The sequence below is a fragment of the Palaemon carinicauda genome, chromosome 19 (assembly GCF_036898095.1).
Source record: "Palaemon carinicauda isolate YSFRI2023 chromosome 19, ASM3689809v2, whole genome shotgun sequence".
Classification (NCBI taxonomy): Eukaryota; Metazoa; Arthropoda; class Malacostraca; order Decapoda; family Palaemonidae; genus Palaemon; species Palaemon carinicauda.
The window spans coordinates 125,971,926-125,990,424 of NC_090743.1; the positions used below are offsets into that span (position 1 = coordinate 125,971,926).

The window sequence follows — 18,499 nt, forward strand, 5'->3', positions numbered from 1 at the left end:
GAGAACTTCTCTCGTGTCATATCAGACTCTCGCTCTATAAACCAGTTTAAAAGAAGGGAAAGCAAAGGCTGTATCCCCCAAACTCCTCCTGGTGAAAAACTAGTCGCCTAGCCAACGTAAAGCTCTCTAGGAGAGCGAGAGAGCACTAGCTTAAAAACAACGGCTTCGAAGTAGCTAGGCCTAGTGTAAGCTCTGACGTTTAGGCGAACGAGGAGCAGCAGTTACAAAAAGATCCGGACAAAGATCCTTAAAAAAATCATCATGATTTAATTAAAGTCCATAGGGGGCTAAGCAGCTTTAGGCTCCTCTCCGTCTGACAGAGTCCTCAAGGGAATATCAGTAGGAGGGGGAACAGCAACTTCCTCATCTACAGGAACCTTGTCCGATAAAAGCTGAGTCTCAAGCAAGGGAGAGACCTACCGTGGTGGCAATGCTTTACAAGCAGAGTCCACACTCACTGGTGCATTAGTAGCGGACCAGAACGCAACGTCGTGTAACTGCTTGACAGTCTGTGAACTGTCAACAACTGAACTGTCAACCACAACAGGTGCGTGAGGACGCACAGTGTCCACTCGAGACTGCTTTGACTGCCTAGACTGAGCAGTCAAAACAACTCTAGAATGCGGAGGTTGACGCACAGCGTCAAAACAAGTCAACTCCGATGTTAGTGAACGTCTTGAACGTCAACAGGAGCATCAGCAATTGGCCTAACGTCCAAATGCGGCTGAAAAACCACACGAGACCGCATCGAGTGTGGTTCTAAACAACCTGACTGACGTGACTAAGCTACGCCAACGTCAACAGTAAGCACAAAGGAACGTTAGGTTGGCTGAAAGCCAGGATATCGATGAGATAAACGGCTAGACTCAACGGACTAATCGGCAGAATAGTCTTCCATAAGGGAGCAAGCATATACTGCATGTCTTGCCATACAACCCATTAAGGATCAACGGAAATGGTTGTGGTAAGAGACGAGGGTAACGTCTGTGACCGCAACACTTTGCCAACAAAAAAAGACTCTCGGAGTCTGTGTTACGCTTTTGTTAGGCGGCGAGCAGTTATCCGATGACTGCATAGGGTCAGAGCTGTCCTAATGGTTGTAACCAGGACGCTGGACCTGTCCTGAAAGGACTGACTTTCGCTTAAGGGCTTCGAAACCTTGTTATAGGTTTCTTATGCGAAAAGCCTTCGGATGACGAGGAGAAACAACGTCTCTCTCGTCTTATGGTAGGGGAGATCTTGGTAAGATACACCCGATACCATAGAGGGAAAACGTCTGTTCGTTGATCAAGGCCTCTCGAACCCATAAGTCGTTTGACATTACTTCTCCCCTGGGCTTGGGAGCATGCAAGAGGTCCCGGACTAGGTGAACGACAGGCACGAACAGACGAACCCTCGGACGCAACACTGTAACACTTTGCGCATATCACTTTATCACTTCGATTTTCTGTTTTGCACTTATTTTACTGAAATCGAAACTTTTACTGATTTCTACCTGAAACACGCAATTCTACCCTTCATTAAAAGGTAGTAATTGCGAAATCAGTCGTATAATGCAAGCTCATTAATACCAGCAAAAAAATGAAAACATATTTTAAGATAAAAAAATCAGTGGCTGGGAAAGAGACTAAACACTAGTTCATATAAACTACGTTTTCAATCTCTCACCGCACATAGCCTGGGGACGAGAATAAAAAACTAAAAACGTTTTATCCTTCCTCCCCGTACAGCGACTAGGGACGAGAGTAACTCGAGAACAACGTTACCCGCTTGAACGGAACGTTTTCTCTCCTCTCTCTCCCTCCGTCTCTATCTCTCTCTCTCTTTCTCTCTTGATTTCGCACCTAAGAGAAGAGCCCAAGTATATTTCGTCAAAAAAACATGTTATTTGACTAAAGGAAAAAACTGAAAGGTTTTTCAAATAAAAAGTTCCTTTAAAATAGAATTTAAAACATTTAAGCTAAGAAAGAATGAACAAAACGTCAGAATCGATTTACTCTTACTGCAAAGTGAAACCGTGATACACTCTCTCTCTATCGTAACGATAGAGCGCACATGTTGAACGTCCTGAACGTCAACAACTGCGTAGCATAAATAAACTAAACGTTAGTTCATCTTTGAAAACAGTACGAAGACTATCAAAGAAATTCTTTCATAAAACATTACATTTAAAAAGTTTTAAATCCTTAGCTCTTTAAAAGCTAATTACGATATAAAGGGCTCAACGTTGATTAACTTCGGTTTCCAAGTTAGGACCGCCTACTCTCAGGAAAGGTCGCATATAAACAAAACATTAAAATTTATTTTTATATGTTTATAATAAATGGAAAGTTAATCGAAGAGGCCTAATAAAGGCGGAGAGATATAAAATATATAGAGGAAAATCTATAACTTGATAAGATAATTACTAAAAGCCTAAACACACTTCCGTCTAAGGGAAGGGTCGGCCATTTAAAAGTGAAAGAAAGTCCATACTCTCTTTGTCACCATAATTAAATCTATCCAAAACGAGTTCAAGATTTAAGATGAAGATAAAACACCTGCATAGCGAAAACTCAAAACTAGAAAATAGTACTTCACCAAATAGATGTGAAAAACTCCAGTTTAGCAACAGCGAGTAAAGTACGTCTTGTCGACACCTCGACAGAGAGAAAATTGAGTCTTTGTTTACATTGAGAGCTGGGTATCTGGTCGACAGATGGCGCTGTTGGGCACACCCGCAACCTGTGTAGCGATCGCTGGCGAGTTTTTCCGTAGAGTTGTCTGTCGAGCAACAGAGTTGCAGCTATATAATCACCGGCTAAGTTAAATATTGAAAAATGCAGGATACTGACTGCCCTTCCCTGTATAGCTCTCATATCACCACTAAAGGTTCTTAGGAAAGGATATATATATATGAGAGAGAGAGAGAGAGAGAGAGAGAGAGAGAGAGAGAGAGAGAGAGAGAGAGAGAGAGAGAGAGAGAGAGAGAGAGAGAGAGAGACACTCTTACCATTTCTACACTTATCATCAACTGAGATGAATCCATCTTTGCATGTACACCTCATGTTCAATTTCACTAAACGGCATTCTTCATTTTCCTTACAAAATGATGTTGCATTGCATCGTTTAACCAAAAAATCTAAAGCTGAAAAAGAGAAAAAGTATTCAAATCAAAAGCATGTAGCCCAAAAAATGTATTTTTCTTAATGTAACATTTTTCTTACTCTTTTAGGAAATACACTTGATTATTTTTGTGGTTAATGTGCTGTGAGGTTTCCTAAGACTTTCTTATAAAAGGTTAGAACAGGGAATTCAATAAGGCATAAGTTACCCAAAAAATTTTGTCTCCCTTGCTCTAAGGTTAGTGTTTCTAATTGCAAAGTACGGACTCATTGTGTATAAGGGAAATCCACGAGTTCCGGCGTTATTAAACTTATCACAGCACCTACAATGCTGAAATCATCTGGCAACTGATGACATGTCATCACTAAGTGCAAACGTTAATACTGTTCACAATGCTACTTGTACACTAACTTGCACCAAGCCACCATCTTCCATACTCGGAGTGAGAATCACATGTCTCTCCTACCTACATGAGTCTAGGGAGAAGGTCTTGGAGACCATACAGCTCCTCCCCAAAAATAGGTTATTCCTTCATCAAATCCACTTTTTGGAGGTTAATGTACTGTGTGGTCTCCAAAGTCTAACGCTAGAGCAATAATTGAAGAGACTTGTGTACCATAAAGATCCTATGTCTATAACCAAGCAAAGAATTTAATCATGTGCCATAGCCTCTGTACCATGGCCTTCCACTGTCTTAGATTAGAGTTCTCTTGCTTGAGGGTACACTCGGGCATGCTGTTCTATCGTGTTTCTCCTCCTCTTCTTTCAAGTTTTTATAGTTTATATGTGAAGAATCTAATTTAATGTTGTTACTGTTCTTAAAATATTTAATTTTGATTGTTTATTACTTCTCTTGTAGCTTATTTAATTCCTTGTTTCCTTTACTCACTGAGCTATCTTTTTCTGTTAGAGCCCTTGAGCTTAGGGATTGAAGGAGATGGTCATAGTAGGCAAAAGACTGAGTAACCTAGTGAAACATGTCCAAGTCGAAATCCATGTCAAAACCCGACTTCAGAGGTTCTGTCAGTGAACCAAAAAGGCAGCCAAAAAGTCTAGGGTTATCTGGTGCAGAGACCTATCACTCAGAAAGACCATCCATGCCTTTCAAACTGATTGGTGTTGTCTGGTGGAAGATGAAACTCTTACAACTCATCAAATATATCATGTTGTGAGCTAAAAATTCCTTTCCGTAGAAACGGGAGAAAATCCAGGCGTGAAAGTTCTGGCTCAGAAAGAAGGAAACGAATATATTCCAACTCCCTAATTTTTTATTAATTTGTGCTGACTGAGAGTGTGTAACCTCGGTAGCAGACACTAGGGCAGTGGATACCATGGGGTGGTCACCCATTGTGGAGCTACTAGCAGTTGTCTTTGAAAAGTCTTGAGGGATATTCAAAGCCTTTGAAATCAAACTTGGAGGAAAGAGATAAATCAAAGACTGTTCCAATCCTGGTTCAAGGCATCTCTTGCCATTGCCTGAGTTTCCACATTCAAAGGTGTGTATAGTGAAAGCTTGTGGTTCTCTCTCATTGCAAAATGGTCTACTTGGTGATAAGGAACCAACTGGAAAGAGCTTTGATCCAAGGTCCAATCTGTGACCAGAGCTGTCTGTCTGACAGAGCATCTGCTACTACAGTGAGAGCCCAAAAGATAAAAGTGGGAGAGAAACATTTCCTTTCCTGAAAGAATTTCATAATGGATATAGTCACTACATTGAGAATTCTCGAACATGATCCTGAGGCAACAGGTTACTGCCTGGTTGTCTATGAAAATCTTGATAAGAGAGTTCCTTCTTTGACTGAATCTCTTCAATGTCAGGAAAACCACCATCAGTTCCAACACATTTATTTGAAATGCAGTCAATTAGGGGATCATTTCCAGAACAAATAGGCATCCTCTTAATGACCTCCCCAACCCGACCTGGAAGCGTCTGTATGAAGGATCATGGAAAGTGGGGGAGGAACTAATGGGATTGACATGAGAAATATTGTCAATCAGCCTCATATCTACTTATCTACTTATAGATGTATCAGGATGATTTAAATAACCTTATGATAATCTTAGTCTCTTTTTTTAATGTATAGATTTTATGAAAGAATGGACATTTACAACCTTATAGCAGTTACCAACCTTCACAAAGCTTTCTTGGAACTTCCCAAATGTTCAAATAACACAAAACGACAGAGTTACTTATGGTTACTTTAAAGTTAAATAACCTTGGAAAGGGGCTTTATTAGGCCCTATGGCAGAATTCCTTTGCAACAACTGGGACACCCTTTTTGAACTGCTCTTCTTCACCCTGATCTTCAACACTGGATCAACTAGTGAAACAAAAGGGCTAAAGACTTTCTCCAGTTATTATTATTATTATTACAAGCTATGCTATAACCCTAGTTGGAAAAAGCAAGATGCTATAAGACCATGGGCTCCAACAGGGAAAAATAGCCTAGTGAGGAAAGGAAACTAGGAAATAAACAAACTACAATAACAAAAAAATCAAAATATTTAAAAAACAGTAACAACATTAAATTAGATCCTTCACATATACAGTAAACTATAAAAAAACTAAAAAAAAAAAACAAGAGAATAAGATACAACAGCATGCCCGTGTGTACCCCCAAGCAAGAGAACTCTAATCCAAGACAGTGGAGGGCTATGGCACTACCCACGACCAGAGAACAATGGTTTGATTTTGGAGTGTCCTTCTCCTAGCAGAGCTGCTTACCATAAGTAAAGAGTCTCTTCTACCCTTACCAAGAGGGAAAGTAGCCATTGAACAATTACACTGCAGTAGTTAACCTCTCGAGTGAAGAAGAATTGTTCGGTAATCTTCATGCTGTTAGGTGTATGAGGATAGAGGAGAGTAAGGTAAGAACAGGCTAGACTATTAGGTGTACATGTAGGCAAAGATAAAATGAGCCAGAGAGAGGGATCCAATGATGTTCTGTCTGTCCAGTCAAAGGACTCAATAACTCTCTAGTAGTAGTATCTCAACAGGTGGCTGGTGCTCTTGGATGAGACGCCGCTTTGAAGAAAGAATCTAGCTTCGCTTAGAAATTCTTACGTAATTGCTTTTAGCAGGCTTAGAGTGGGTTTTCACATATTCCAATCAGCAGCCAGAACACAGATTACCATGCCCAGATTGGCAGACTCTCACCAGTCAGCTAATGGAGCGTGGCATACGATCTCGCATAAGCAACACAGACGATATACAGTATGCACTCTCGCCGCAGCATCGGCAGATGAAAGCCAAGGGTATTTTCCATAACTCTTGTTCAACCATGCTTTCTTTCTTTGTATTTTTTACGTGTTTTAATATGAAAAATTTGTAGATAATTTGTATTTTTCCTAACGATACAAACCTTCACTATTTATTAGAGGTATTACTTTCGGCTGGCTGAAATGACGAGACATTAAAGTTTATTGAGGGTTAACTACCCGCACAGCTAGTTAGCAGGGGGTAGGGGGAGTAGCTTGCTACCACTCCCACTCACACACCTGTGATTTAGCTTACTTTGCTTAGAAGTAGGACTTCAAGGGGGATAGGGCTGGCGGGCAACTTTGTATAAATAGCTAAGGTTTGTATCATTAGGAAAAATGAAAATTATCTACAAATTTGTCGTTTGTTCCGTAACTGGAATACAAACCACGCTATTTATTAGGGGTAACTCACCCATTAGGAAGGGTGGACATCCCTGCCAATCTGGCTTTTGGCTTTACTCGGGGGCTCCTTATCGGAGTATGTCAATACTAAAAAATAAGGAGTCCCTGCACCTCGCTAAAACCTTGCTATGCAAGGTCTGCGGCCTACGCAAGCTATGTGTTGAGATATATAGAAGTGCGACCGTCCAGGTAAAGTTATTCCGAGTCTATAGAAGGAAAAACTGTTGTAACCAACACTTCCCCAATACCACCTCGCTAGGGTATGGGGACACAACAGTATTAGTTTTAATACCAGGTACACAAGGGAGCATGGTTTACCTGCAGTGGTTTGAGGTCAGCTTGTGCAGAGAACCCAGGATGCTGCTTTTCCCAAGAGGGAAGGATCAAGAAAAGAATAAGAGCCAGTCAAAACTTTCATTCACCCAGACTAAAACCGAGTAACAATGCCCTCAACCTTCTGCTACTTGTCCAATAAGGAGCTTGAGGTATTAAACCAGCTGTTGTGCAGCCACCACAGCACTGATAGAAAACATATCGAGTCTCCTGTGGGTCACGTCTTGCAGGTAGTGGGATGTGAATGTAGTTTGACATTTCCACACCCCAACCTGAAGAACCTGCGTCACTGAGAAGCTTCTCTTGAATGCCAGGGACGTAGCTACGCCCCTGACATCATGAGCTCTGGGACGACGTGAAGGAGGAGGGTCTGGATTCAGTGCGTGGCCTATGACCTTGCGAATCCATGCTGAGATTGTGTTCTTGGTGACCCTCCTCTTGCTCCTTCCTGTGCTAACGAAGACTGCAGGCACACGAAGACGGGCTGCAGCTGTTCTCTTAAGGTACAGCCTCAAACTCCCTACTGGGCATAGTAAGAGATGATCAGGCTCATCTGTTACAGAATGAAGACTTGAAATCCGGAAGGAGTCGAATCGTGGATCCGCTACTCCCAGGTTCTGAGTCTTAGCAATAAACTCAGGGACGAAGCTGAACGTTACCTCTCCCCATTCCCTTGAATGGCCGATGTCATATGAGAGACCATGAAGTTCACTGACTCATTTGGCTGAAGCCAAAGCTAGCAGGAACACTGTCTTCCACGTTTGATGGCGATCCGTTGCCTGGCGTAATGGTTCATAGGGAGTGAGAACTCGAACCACGTTCCATGGGGGAGGTCTCACCTCAGATTGAGGACTGGTAAGTTCATAACTCCGTATGAGTAAGGAAAGTTCTAACGATGAAGAAATGTCCATTCCTTTTAGTCTAAAGGCGAGGCTTAAGACTGAGCGATATCCTTTTACCGCCGAGACTGACAGCCGCATTTCTTCACGCATATATTTCAGGAACTCCTCTATTGCTGGAATAGTGGCATCAAGAGGAGAGATGCCCCTTCCTCAACACCAACCATAGAAGACTTTCCACTTTGCCTGGTAGACTGCTGTTGATGACCTTCGCAGGTGTCCAGACATCCTGATTGCAACTTGTTGCGAAAATCCTCTCTGAGAGAGGAGATGCTGGATAGTCTCTAGGCGTGAAGTCGTAGCGAATCTACGGCTACGTGGAATATGTTGGCATGTGGTTGTTTGAGTAGATCGTGTCGTGGAGGGAGTTCTCTTGGGGGCTCCGTTAGGAGTTGCAGAAGGTCCGGAAACCATTCTGCGTGATGTCATAGTGGAGCTATGAGGGTCATTGAAAGGTTGACCGATGTTCTAGCTTTGTTGAGTACCCTCCTCATCAGAAAGAACGGGGTAAAGGCGTAAACGTCAATGTTGTCCCACCGTTGTTGGAATGCATCTTGCCAGAGCGCCTTGGGGTCTAGGACTGGGGGAACAATACGACAGGAGCCTGAAGTTCAGGGCCGTTGTGAAGGGGTCCACTGTCGGAGAACCCCACAAAGTCAGGACTTAGTTGGCTACTAAATGATCCAAAAGACCACTCAGTACTCACTATCTGAGATGCTCTGCTCAAGTTGTCGGCGAGCACATTCCTTTTGCCGGGAATGAAGCATGCCGATAGTGGTATCGAGTGGATCTCAGCCCATCTCAGTATCTCTACTGCTAGATGGGATAGGTGCTGCGAAAAAGTACCTCCTTGCTTGTTGATGTAAGCCACTACTGTGGTGTTGTCATTCATCACCACCACTGAGTGGCCTGCCAGGAACTGTTGGAACTGTTGAAGGGCCAGAAAGACGGCCTTCATCTCTAGGGGATTTATGTGGAGGTACTCTTCTGACTCTGACCAGAGGCCAGAGGTCGTGTGGTATAGCACGTGGGACACCTACCCTTTTTTTTTTGAAGCGTCTGAGAACAGCATCAAATCGGGGGAGAGGACAAGAAGATCCACTCCCTTTCGTAGATTCTCGCCTGCCACCCACCACTCGAGGTCCGTCACTTCTGCTGATCCCATGGGGATCCAGATGTCCGGGGAATAGAGAGTCTGATTTCACCGGGACTTGAGTCGCCATTGGAGGGATCTCATCCTGAGGCGGCCATTGGGAACTAGACGGGCCAGTGATGAAAGGTGACTGAGAAGACGTAACCATGTCTGGGCGGGAAGTTTTTCTCGTCCTCAGCCTGGCTATTCTGTCGTCTGATGGGAAGGCTTTGTGGAGATTGATGTCTATTTTCATGCCTAGATATACTAGTCTCTGTGTAGGAAGCAGGGATGACTTCTCGAGTTTTACCATGATCCCCAGATCTTGGCAAAGTCTGAAAAGTTTGTCTCGGTGTTGAAGAAGGGTTGACACCGAGTCTGCTAGGTTTAGCCAGTCCTCCAGATAGCGAAGGAGACGGATGCCAATCCTGTGTGCCCAAGATGACATTCGGGCAAACACTCTGGTGAAAACTGAAGGTCCTGTGGAAAAACTGAAGCACAGCACCTTGAACTGGTATTTCCTGTTGTCTAGGCTGAATCTTAAATACTTCCTTGAAGACGGATGGACTGGGATCTGGAAGTACACGTCCTTTAGGTCCAGTGTACACATGAAGTACTGTGGTCTTACCGCTAGTCTGACCGTTTCTGCAGTCTCCATGCTGAACGGAGTTTTTTTGACAAACTTGTTCAGGGCTGAGAGGTCGATGACTGGTCTCCAGCCTCCAGACGCCTTTCTTACAAGAGACTCGACTGAAGAAGCCTGGGGCCCCATCAAGGACCTCCTGGAGAGCGCCCTTCTTCAACAGGGTCTGGACTTCTGGCCGAAGGGCCAGCCTCTTTGCTGATCCCGTGGCAAAGGAGTCTATCGTCACTGTCCTGGTCAGGGGAGGGAGAGATGTTATGAACGGGACACGATATCCTAGACGAATCACGGAGATTGTCCAGAGTTCGGCCCAGAGTTGCTTCCACCTGTCTGAGCAACTTTGTAGGCATCCCCCTACTGGTGGACAAGCAGGGGGAGTGCCTATCCTAGCGTTTGCAGCCTCGGCTACTCCCTCTAGGATTTTTCCCTCCCCTGGAGGACTAAGTGCCTTTCCTGTCCTTGGCAGGAAAGGGATTCTTAGACACCATTGTCTTCGCTGCTGTCTTGGTCGTCGTGGTCTTGGCTGGACGGGACTGCTGAGGAGCTGGTGGTTTATAGGGCTTGGAAGTCAAAGCCCTATGGAGGAGGAAGTCCTGATGGGACTTCCTCCATCTCTCAGCGGCATGTTCCATGTCCTTAGGCTCAAACAGATGGGCTCCCTCTAGAGAGGAATGTCTGAGCCTAGCTATCTTGACGTTAAGGACTTGTTGATGGAATCTCTCAGACACCGCGTATCGACGTTTCAAGATGGTATTTGCCCACAAGTTCGAAACTTGGTGGGTGAGAAACTCGATCGTGCATGTGCCTGAGAGAAGGAAAGTCTCCATTGCCTTCCTGGTACATTCCTTTGAGAAATCCTCAGTTTATACCAGGATTCCCAAGGTCCCTAACCAGATATCAAGCCATGAAGTAGCTTGTATAGCATACTTTGGGACCTTCTCCTGATTAAGGATCTCGGTTGCCGAGAAAGAGACCTGCCGGCAGGAGAGTCTTTCTAGAGAGATCCCCTTAGTGAGCTCTTCCAAGGAGTGGTAGAGAGGAAGAGCTGGACTAGGCTCCTCCAGGATCTCGAAATACCTCCTCTGTTGGACACGAGGAGGTGGGAGGAGCTTGTTGGTAGAGCTGGAACGATGAGAGGAGGCCTACTCAGAGAGCTGTAGGGCGATCTTAGCGCTGGCACCTTTCAACCCTTGAGACCAGGGCAGGGCTACACTAGTCTTTGAAGGTTTCTGGGTGCCAAAGACACGGTCTAAGACCGTGTCCTTGCCTTCCTGTGGTGATATCTCTGGGTCGGTAAACCCGTTGAGAACCCTTGTAAGAGTCAGAACCTGCCAGAATGCATGTTCTGACTCTTTTTGCTCTACTTTTGACATTGGACTTGCAGCAAAGTCTCCATCTCCTATCCACGAGAGCTCTTCCCGGGGTGGGTCGCGGACATTCCTTGAGAGGCTGGCTGTCTCCGTTTTGGTAGTCCTAGTAGAGGACTTTGGCAGGGTCTTGGAGTCTTTGAGCTCCTTCCGAGGAAGGAGGTAGGACTCCAACATCGAAGGCCGAGATGTCGTGTCCCTCCTGATCTCCGATGATGGTAGGGAACTCTCTGCGTGAGGGGAGGCTTCCTCCGAAGGTGAAGGGAGGCGGTCCTTTCCTCACGCGACTCCCTTGGCAAAGGTGAGGTGGGAGAGTATCCCGGGGAAGATGTAGGAGGAACTAGCCTTGATGGCCTAACTGGGAGTCAGCTTTACCCTCGAGGAAGTGACCGCGTCAGATACTCCTCTTTTCCTCTTCGGGGGGGTGGAAGAAGCCATGATTTTGTGCCGTGAGTCTGGAGCTATAGGCTGCTCCGATGAGCGGCCAGACGGGGCAGGATTGACGGTCTGTGCTACTGCTCTGACTAAGGCAGTGAACCATGGCTGCCGACTGACCGATACACTGTCAGACAGATTCCCTGAAGAGAAAGGGACCGAAGGTTCCCTACGAGGAGTTTCCGTTATAGGCGGGTCCGCCTTAGAAGAAGGCAGTCTTGGGATCCTGAACCCCTCTGCAGAAGCATGTCCCCCTTTCCCGACGTTCGCGCTAAAAGGTGTTTGCAGGGAGGGGAGTGAAGCGAAGCTGATCTGCTCGTGTGGAGTTCCTGTGCACGTGCTGGTGAGCGCTGACGCGCGGGCGAGTGCTGGCGCGGTGGGTGAGAGCTGGCTTAGGCGTGCGAACAAGTGGTGGCGCGCGGGCGAGAGCTGGGGTGCTGGCAAGTGTTGGCGCACGCGTGGGCGAATGTTGATGCGCACGGGTGCGTGTGACCTGGTGCGTACGCAGGCGAGTGATGGTGCATGCGCGCGGGGGAGTGATGGCGCGCAGGAGAGTGCTGGCATGCAGGAGAGCGCTGGCGCATGGGAGATCGTTTGCGCGTAGGCACAGGTTGCAGCTGCCTTCTAGGTTGGCAAGCAGGAGACCGAAGTTGCGCGTGTGTGCGCAGTTTCGGTGGGCTTTGTTGCGCCGGTGATCGTAGGCGTGCTGGTAGGCGCTGAGGGCGAGCAGGTGAAGGAGCGCGCCGAAGCTTTGTAGAGGGCTGACGAGCAGGCTGGTGTTGACGGGATGCTGGTGAGCCCCGGTGCACTGCAGGGAGCTGGCGAGCTGAAGGGCAATGGCGTGCAACTGCACACTTTGGTAAGGCCTCAAGAGGCTGTACAGGGAACAGGAATGGCGATAGAAGGTCGGTTGTCAGGTAGTTCAGGAACTGGGATGTGCCCTCTGGAAGGGCGAACATCCACCAATGGAGATCGCCAACAATCTGCAGAAAGGTTCAAGACCGAAGTTGGAGGATCAGTAGCAGCGTCGTAGGAAGCAGGTCCAGGCACGGTCGAAGGTCGAGGGCCAAAAGACGACTGCATCGGAGACTCCTCTGCGGGTAATGGCTGCGACGACGAAGCAGAAGTGCCAAAGAGGCACCTTTTCACCGATGGTGAAGGGAGACCTCTAAGGCGAAGTGGATGGCGAGCTTTACGGTAAAGACGCCCTCTAGGGGCCGTTGGAGAGGCAAGCTGACCGTGAGCTGCAGCAGTCCTCCGAAGAGGAGTCTCTATGAGTGAAATCCCCCGAGGGGGAGAAACACTAGCAGGAGAGACAAACATCGGACTAAGTTTCCTCCTCGAAGGATGATCAGGAACGGGGGAAACTAAGTCGGCAGTAACAGCTGGAGAGTCATGAGGAGCATGGGAGTCTGTCGGGATCACAGGCGACACCTCTGACACCACAACGTCGACCAGAGCCAGAGGATCTACCTCTGAAGGCAACGATGACTGCTGCACACTAGCACCCCGGAGGATGATTTGCAGCAATGAGTTCTTGGACAACGGACCCAGGAGCCCCAAGGACGACCAAACCTGAAACACAAAAGTCATTGACAAGACCTCACCCGGGGGGAGAGGTGGGGCTGCTTCACTAGGGGAAGCAACCGCATCTCTCGAGGACCGGGGTTGGCCGATATTAGATTGGTCCACGCTACTACTTGGCGGTCTCTCGGAAGAGACCGAACGAGTAGGAGCTTCGGAGGAGGGTCGGAAGACGGAAATAGAGGCATTGGGTTTTTCCCCTTCGAAGGAGAAATATCCCGTATAAACTTCTTCTTCCGCCGTCGCCCAAACCTCTCCCACTGGGAAATAGACCACTCCCGACACTCACTATGCTTGTTACAATCACAACGTTGACCTCTGCAGGCAGGACAAAGGGTGTGGGGGTTGGTCTCTACCGCCAACATAAAAGTTCTGCAGGGCTGGCCAGTGAGTCCAGGGCAGGTGTGCATGCTTGCAGAAGTCAACACACACTAGAACAAAGAAAAAGCAAAAACAGATTAATGGCAGTCCAATAAAGACGAAGGATGAAGAGCGGCAACGTCCGTTCACCATCCGAGCAAAAAGTAAAGTGAGCTAAATCACAGGTGTGTAAGTGGGAGCAGTAGTTAACCCCCCCCCGCCCCCGCTAACTAGTGGTGCGGGTAGTTAACCCTCGCTAAACTTTAATGGCTCGTCATTTCAGCTACGCCGAAAGTAATACCCCTAATAAATAGCGTGGTTTTTATTCCAGTTACGGAAAAACAAGTTTTCATCATATATTATTATTTATTAATTTGTTTGGGTAGAAAATTATTTCATCGTTAAAAATATAAAAATAGAATTTTTAAAATTTCTTATTTAAGGTGAAATTTGGCACCTTTCAAGGATTGTCAAAAAACTCAGCACAAAGTGAATTTCTGTATGCCAAAGCAAATCTGCAAAAAGCAGGCGATTACTATATATCCACAGTATATTTGCCCAGTAAGGGATTATATAATTAATAAATGTATATACAACGGGTACATTGTCTGCTTTGCTCGGAGGATGGGGGAAATTACTTTAAATACAATACCAATTTAAAGGTTTAAAGGTTTAAAGGCCCCTTATCAATGCTAGAGGCAAGGGACAGTGACATTGCGTTATCAAGCAGGACAATGCCCTAGAGACTGACCATACTGTATATACATATGATCAGTGCCCAAGCCCCCTCTCCACCCAAGCTAGGACCAAGGAGGACCAGGCAATGGCTACTGATTACTCAGCAGATAGACCTATGGGCTTCGCCAAATCCCCCATTCTTAGCTCACAAGGATGGTGAGGTTGCAGCGACCAAAGGAACTAACGAGTTTGAGTAGGACTCAAACCCCAGTCTGGCTTTCACCAGTCAGGGACGTGACCACATCGGCCACCACAACCCAAAGAATAGTTACTCAAGTGAATAGCCTACCTGCATTTACACCCAGTTCAGCAACAATAGTACAAGTGCTCGACCCCAAGAGAGGGGAAGAAGACACCATCTTCGATCCTAGGAAAAGGTTTCCGGAGACCTGTGGGTATGTTTCTAATGGTAATGGACAGTGAAGGTTGTCTGGCATTTCCAGTCCCATGTCTTCATGACCTGCCCAACACATTCTTCCAGAAGGCTAAGCTCAAGCTGGTACTCCTGGCTTCGTGTGCCCTCACTCTTGAGGGTACACCTTCTTGTGCATCGTGTGGGACGTAATAGCATCCGATAGTTTCCTGCGGCCAGAAGGAGATGGTGTTCTTGGAGATCAGTCCCTTTACCTTCCCAGAGCTTGGAAAGACTGACATTCATGTCCGAAGCATAATACATCAGTCATAGGAACTGTACAATGTCACATAGCTTGCAAGGGTTCCAAAACCAAATGAGTGGCGAAAAAGAGGTGGTGTCAACAAGAGCCCTCTCCTTATACCTAATGCTGGCCTTCCTGGATTTCTTTTACTTCTTCCTCTTCTCCTTCTTTGTCTTAGAAAAAGTCAGAACAGGAGGAGGAGGAGGAGGAGGAGGAGGAGGAGGAGGAGGAGGAGGAGGAGGAGGAGGAGGAGGAGGAGGAGGAGGAGGATGCATGCTTCTTCCTCTTCCTTGCTCTCACTCCAGGCTCTGCAAGCAGAGAAGTCGAGGTCTGAGTGACTAGAGACAATGACACTTCCCACAGGGAAAAACCACATTGATTGCTACTACCTACTACAAGAACCACAACACTTGGGCACACTGTCACAGGGGAGGAGGAGGACCCATTCACAAGGCCCCAAGGCCCGAGAGTACCCCCAAGCAAGAGAACTGTACCCCAAGACAGTGGACGACCATAATACAGAGGCTATGGCACTACCCAAGACTGGTTTGATTTTGAAGTGTCCTACTCCTAGATGAGCTGCTTATCATAGCTAAAGCATCTCTTCTACCCCTATCAAGAGCAAAGTATCTACTAGACAATTGCAGTAGAGTAATTAATCCTTTGAGCAAAGAAGAATTGTTTGGTAATCTGTGTTGTCAGGCATATGGGGACAGGTCAACGTAGTACTGTCTAGCCAGTCAAAGGACCCAATAACTCTCTTGCAGTAGTATCTCAAATCAAAGAGTTATTCCCCAAGAGCAAGGGATATAATATCTATTTGGTATTATGCCGTATGAGATTTCCTGTTCTAGCCTTTGACAGGAGTTCTAGGCAACTACACAATTAGCTGCATGTATGATTCCAATCTCTACAGATACAATGAAAAAATAAACAAAGTAAGATATGTACATTATTCAGACATAAAGTAAATAAAGAAACAAACAAAAAAAGAAAAATCTTGCAATTGGGTCTTTTCAGAAGCAATTTAACAATCAATAAGAAATCAAGCCACTTGTACATCAATAATTTATACTCGACATAAATCTACTGTCATTCTACATAAAGAATCAAAATCTTTAAAAATTTTTATTGAAATCATATCACATTACATAAAACAACAAATAAATAGATCCATGAATACTCACAAGAAAAAATTCCTCCACAAGATGGCTCCAGTTTACTGTTATACTTAATTAGTTCTGGGTCTTTACATTGACAAAACCCATCTATGCACTCCGTTTCGTCAATTCCATAGCTATCTTTAGTACATTGACTTTTGTAGGTGCACTTATTACCAACCTTATTACCTGTAAAAATAATTTGCTCAGAAGAATATACTGTATAGAAAGTAGCCTATGTCTTGTCAAAAGAGGAAAAATCCCCTTCTAAACTCAATTTTGGTCCTTCACTAATTTTCTATGTTGCTTCAACTTCTATTCCATTAATTCCTTTTATATATTTATACATGTAGACACTTCATTTTCAAAGTAGTAGTAGTATTTTATTTAGTTAGTCATTTCTAAGCTATGAGTCTATTGGTACTGCTTTTAACCTAGGTTTGTCTTTATGTTTGTTAGTTTTTGCCAATTCATTTCACATTTGTAAATTCTACGTCTTTTACATCATCTGTAAAGTATCTTCTAATGGCTCATCTTCCTGATCTAGATATACCTGACCTGTCAAGCTTTTTTTCTTTCAGCATCATGGAAAAGCTGGAAAAAAATGACAAATTCACAGTAATACATCAAATTTGGAAGTAATTTGTACTTTTCCTAATGATACAAAACTGTAGCTATTTAATAGGGATTTATCTTTCAGCAAAAGTTGGTTTTTACTAGGAAAGGTTACCCTAACGGTAAGTACAGTAATACCAGACTTTTAACATGGCACGGTCTAGGCTAGATATCTGATAGGATTTTAGCATGTCACCCTTTAGGCTAGAGATCTGATAAACTTTTGGTATGTCACCCTTTAGGCTAGAGATCTAATAGACTTTTGGTATGTCACCCTTTTGGCTAGAGATCTGATAGACTTTTTGTATGTCACCCTCTAGGCTAGAGATCTGATGGACTTTTAGCCTGTCACACTCTAAGCTACATATATGATAGGTTTTTAGCATGTCACCCTTTAAGCTAGAGATCTGATAGACTTTTAGCATGAAACCCTCTAGGCTAGAGATCTGATAGACTTTTAGCATGAAACCCTCTAGGCTACAGATCTGATATACTTTTAGCCTGTCACACTCTAAGCTACAGATCTGATAGGCTTTTAGCATGTCACCCTCTAGGCTGGAGATCTGATAGACTTTTATCATGACACCCTCTAGGCTAGAGATCTGATACTTTTAACATGATACCCTCTAGGCTAGATATCTGATACTTTTAACATGACACCCTCTAGGCTAAAGATCTGATAGACTTTTAATATGACACCCCCTAGGCTAGAGATCTGATACTTTTAACATGACACCCCCTAGGCTAAAGATCTGATAGACTTTTAACATGACATCCATTAGTCTAGAGATCTGGTACTTTTAACATGACACCCTCCAGGCTAGAGATCTGATAGAGTTTTAACATGACACCCTCCAGGCTAGAGATCTGATATACTTCGGCATGGAATAAGACACTCCAACTATTTGACTTACCAGAGCTGAGTCCAAATAACACAGCTGTAGCGATAATGGCATAAAAATTCATTTTGATATTTGCGATATCAGCACCCACAAAAACTCTTTTACATTTATCTAAGATAGGTATGGCACACGGTAAAATCTGTCCTTGTATCCCAGGATATAAACTGTCCTGGATTAACTCAAATCCGTAAAGTAGAACTTAGCACAAAGTAATGAAGGGGTAGGAGTCAAACCACGCCTATTTGTTTACAAATTACAATGTGATAAAGACAACACTGATAATACAAGCTAACAATAGATGACAGATTATAATAAATTTACGTCACAGTTACGCTGACTTCAGGACTCGTTCAATGGCGTCTGAAATGCATGCTTTTAATAGCGTACTATCTATAAAATTATTAACCATTATATACACATTTTTGAGTTTAAGGAGGAAAGAGTTATTCTATTATAACAATGGAATAATCATTATGCTGAAATTTTATTTGAGTAGATAAAATGTGATTTTCACACATGACGCAATCGGAATTTAACAAATATCTCATATTTATTTACGACATATCTATGCTATTTTGTGTTTCCCGTGGTAAATATAGAGAGAGAAAAATTGAACTAAAACAAATTTATAGACTTCGTATAGTATAGGCCTACACCAGATTAACGATATACTAATGAATATGAAAAGAAGAAGGTATGGATTTATTATATTATTATGGTTACTATTGCAGGCTAACCTACCACCTTAGTTGGAAAAGCAAGATGCTATAAGCCTAAGGGTTCCAACAGGGGAAAAATAGCTCAGTAAGCTACATGATAAGTAATAAACATCAAAACAAAATATCTTAAGAACAGTAGCAACGTTAAATTAGATCTTGTATATATAAACTATAAAAACTTTAAAAAA

The 18,499-nt window shown here is 44.5% G+C and overlaps 1 protein-coding gene across 2 annotated transcripts in view; it reads right to left on the reverse strand.

Moving 5' to 3' along the window:
• LOC137658834 (uncharacterized) overlaps positions 1-17,844 on the reverse strand; it is a 96,619-nt gene extending 78,775 nt beyond the window's left edge. Inside the window, exons 1-3 of one of the 2 annotated variants that reach the window (XM_068393912.1) lie at positions 17,605-17,844; positions 16,103-16,264; positions 2,993-3,127 (exon numbers count right to left, since the gene is read on the reverse strand). In XM_068393912.1, coding sequence (XP_068250013.1) covers positions 2,993-3,127; positions 16,103-16,264; positions 17,605-17,656 — 349 coding nt within the window. In that variant the 5' untranslated portion in view covers positions 17,657-17,844. The remainder of the gene's footprint in view (positions 1-2,992; positions 3,128-16,102; positions 16,265-17,604) is intronic. The other variant, XM_068393913.1, reaches the window with a different exon arrangement.
• Positions 17,845-18,499: the final 655 nt, after the last annotated feature.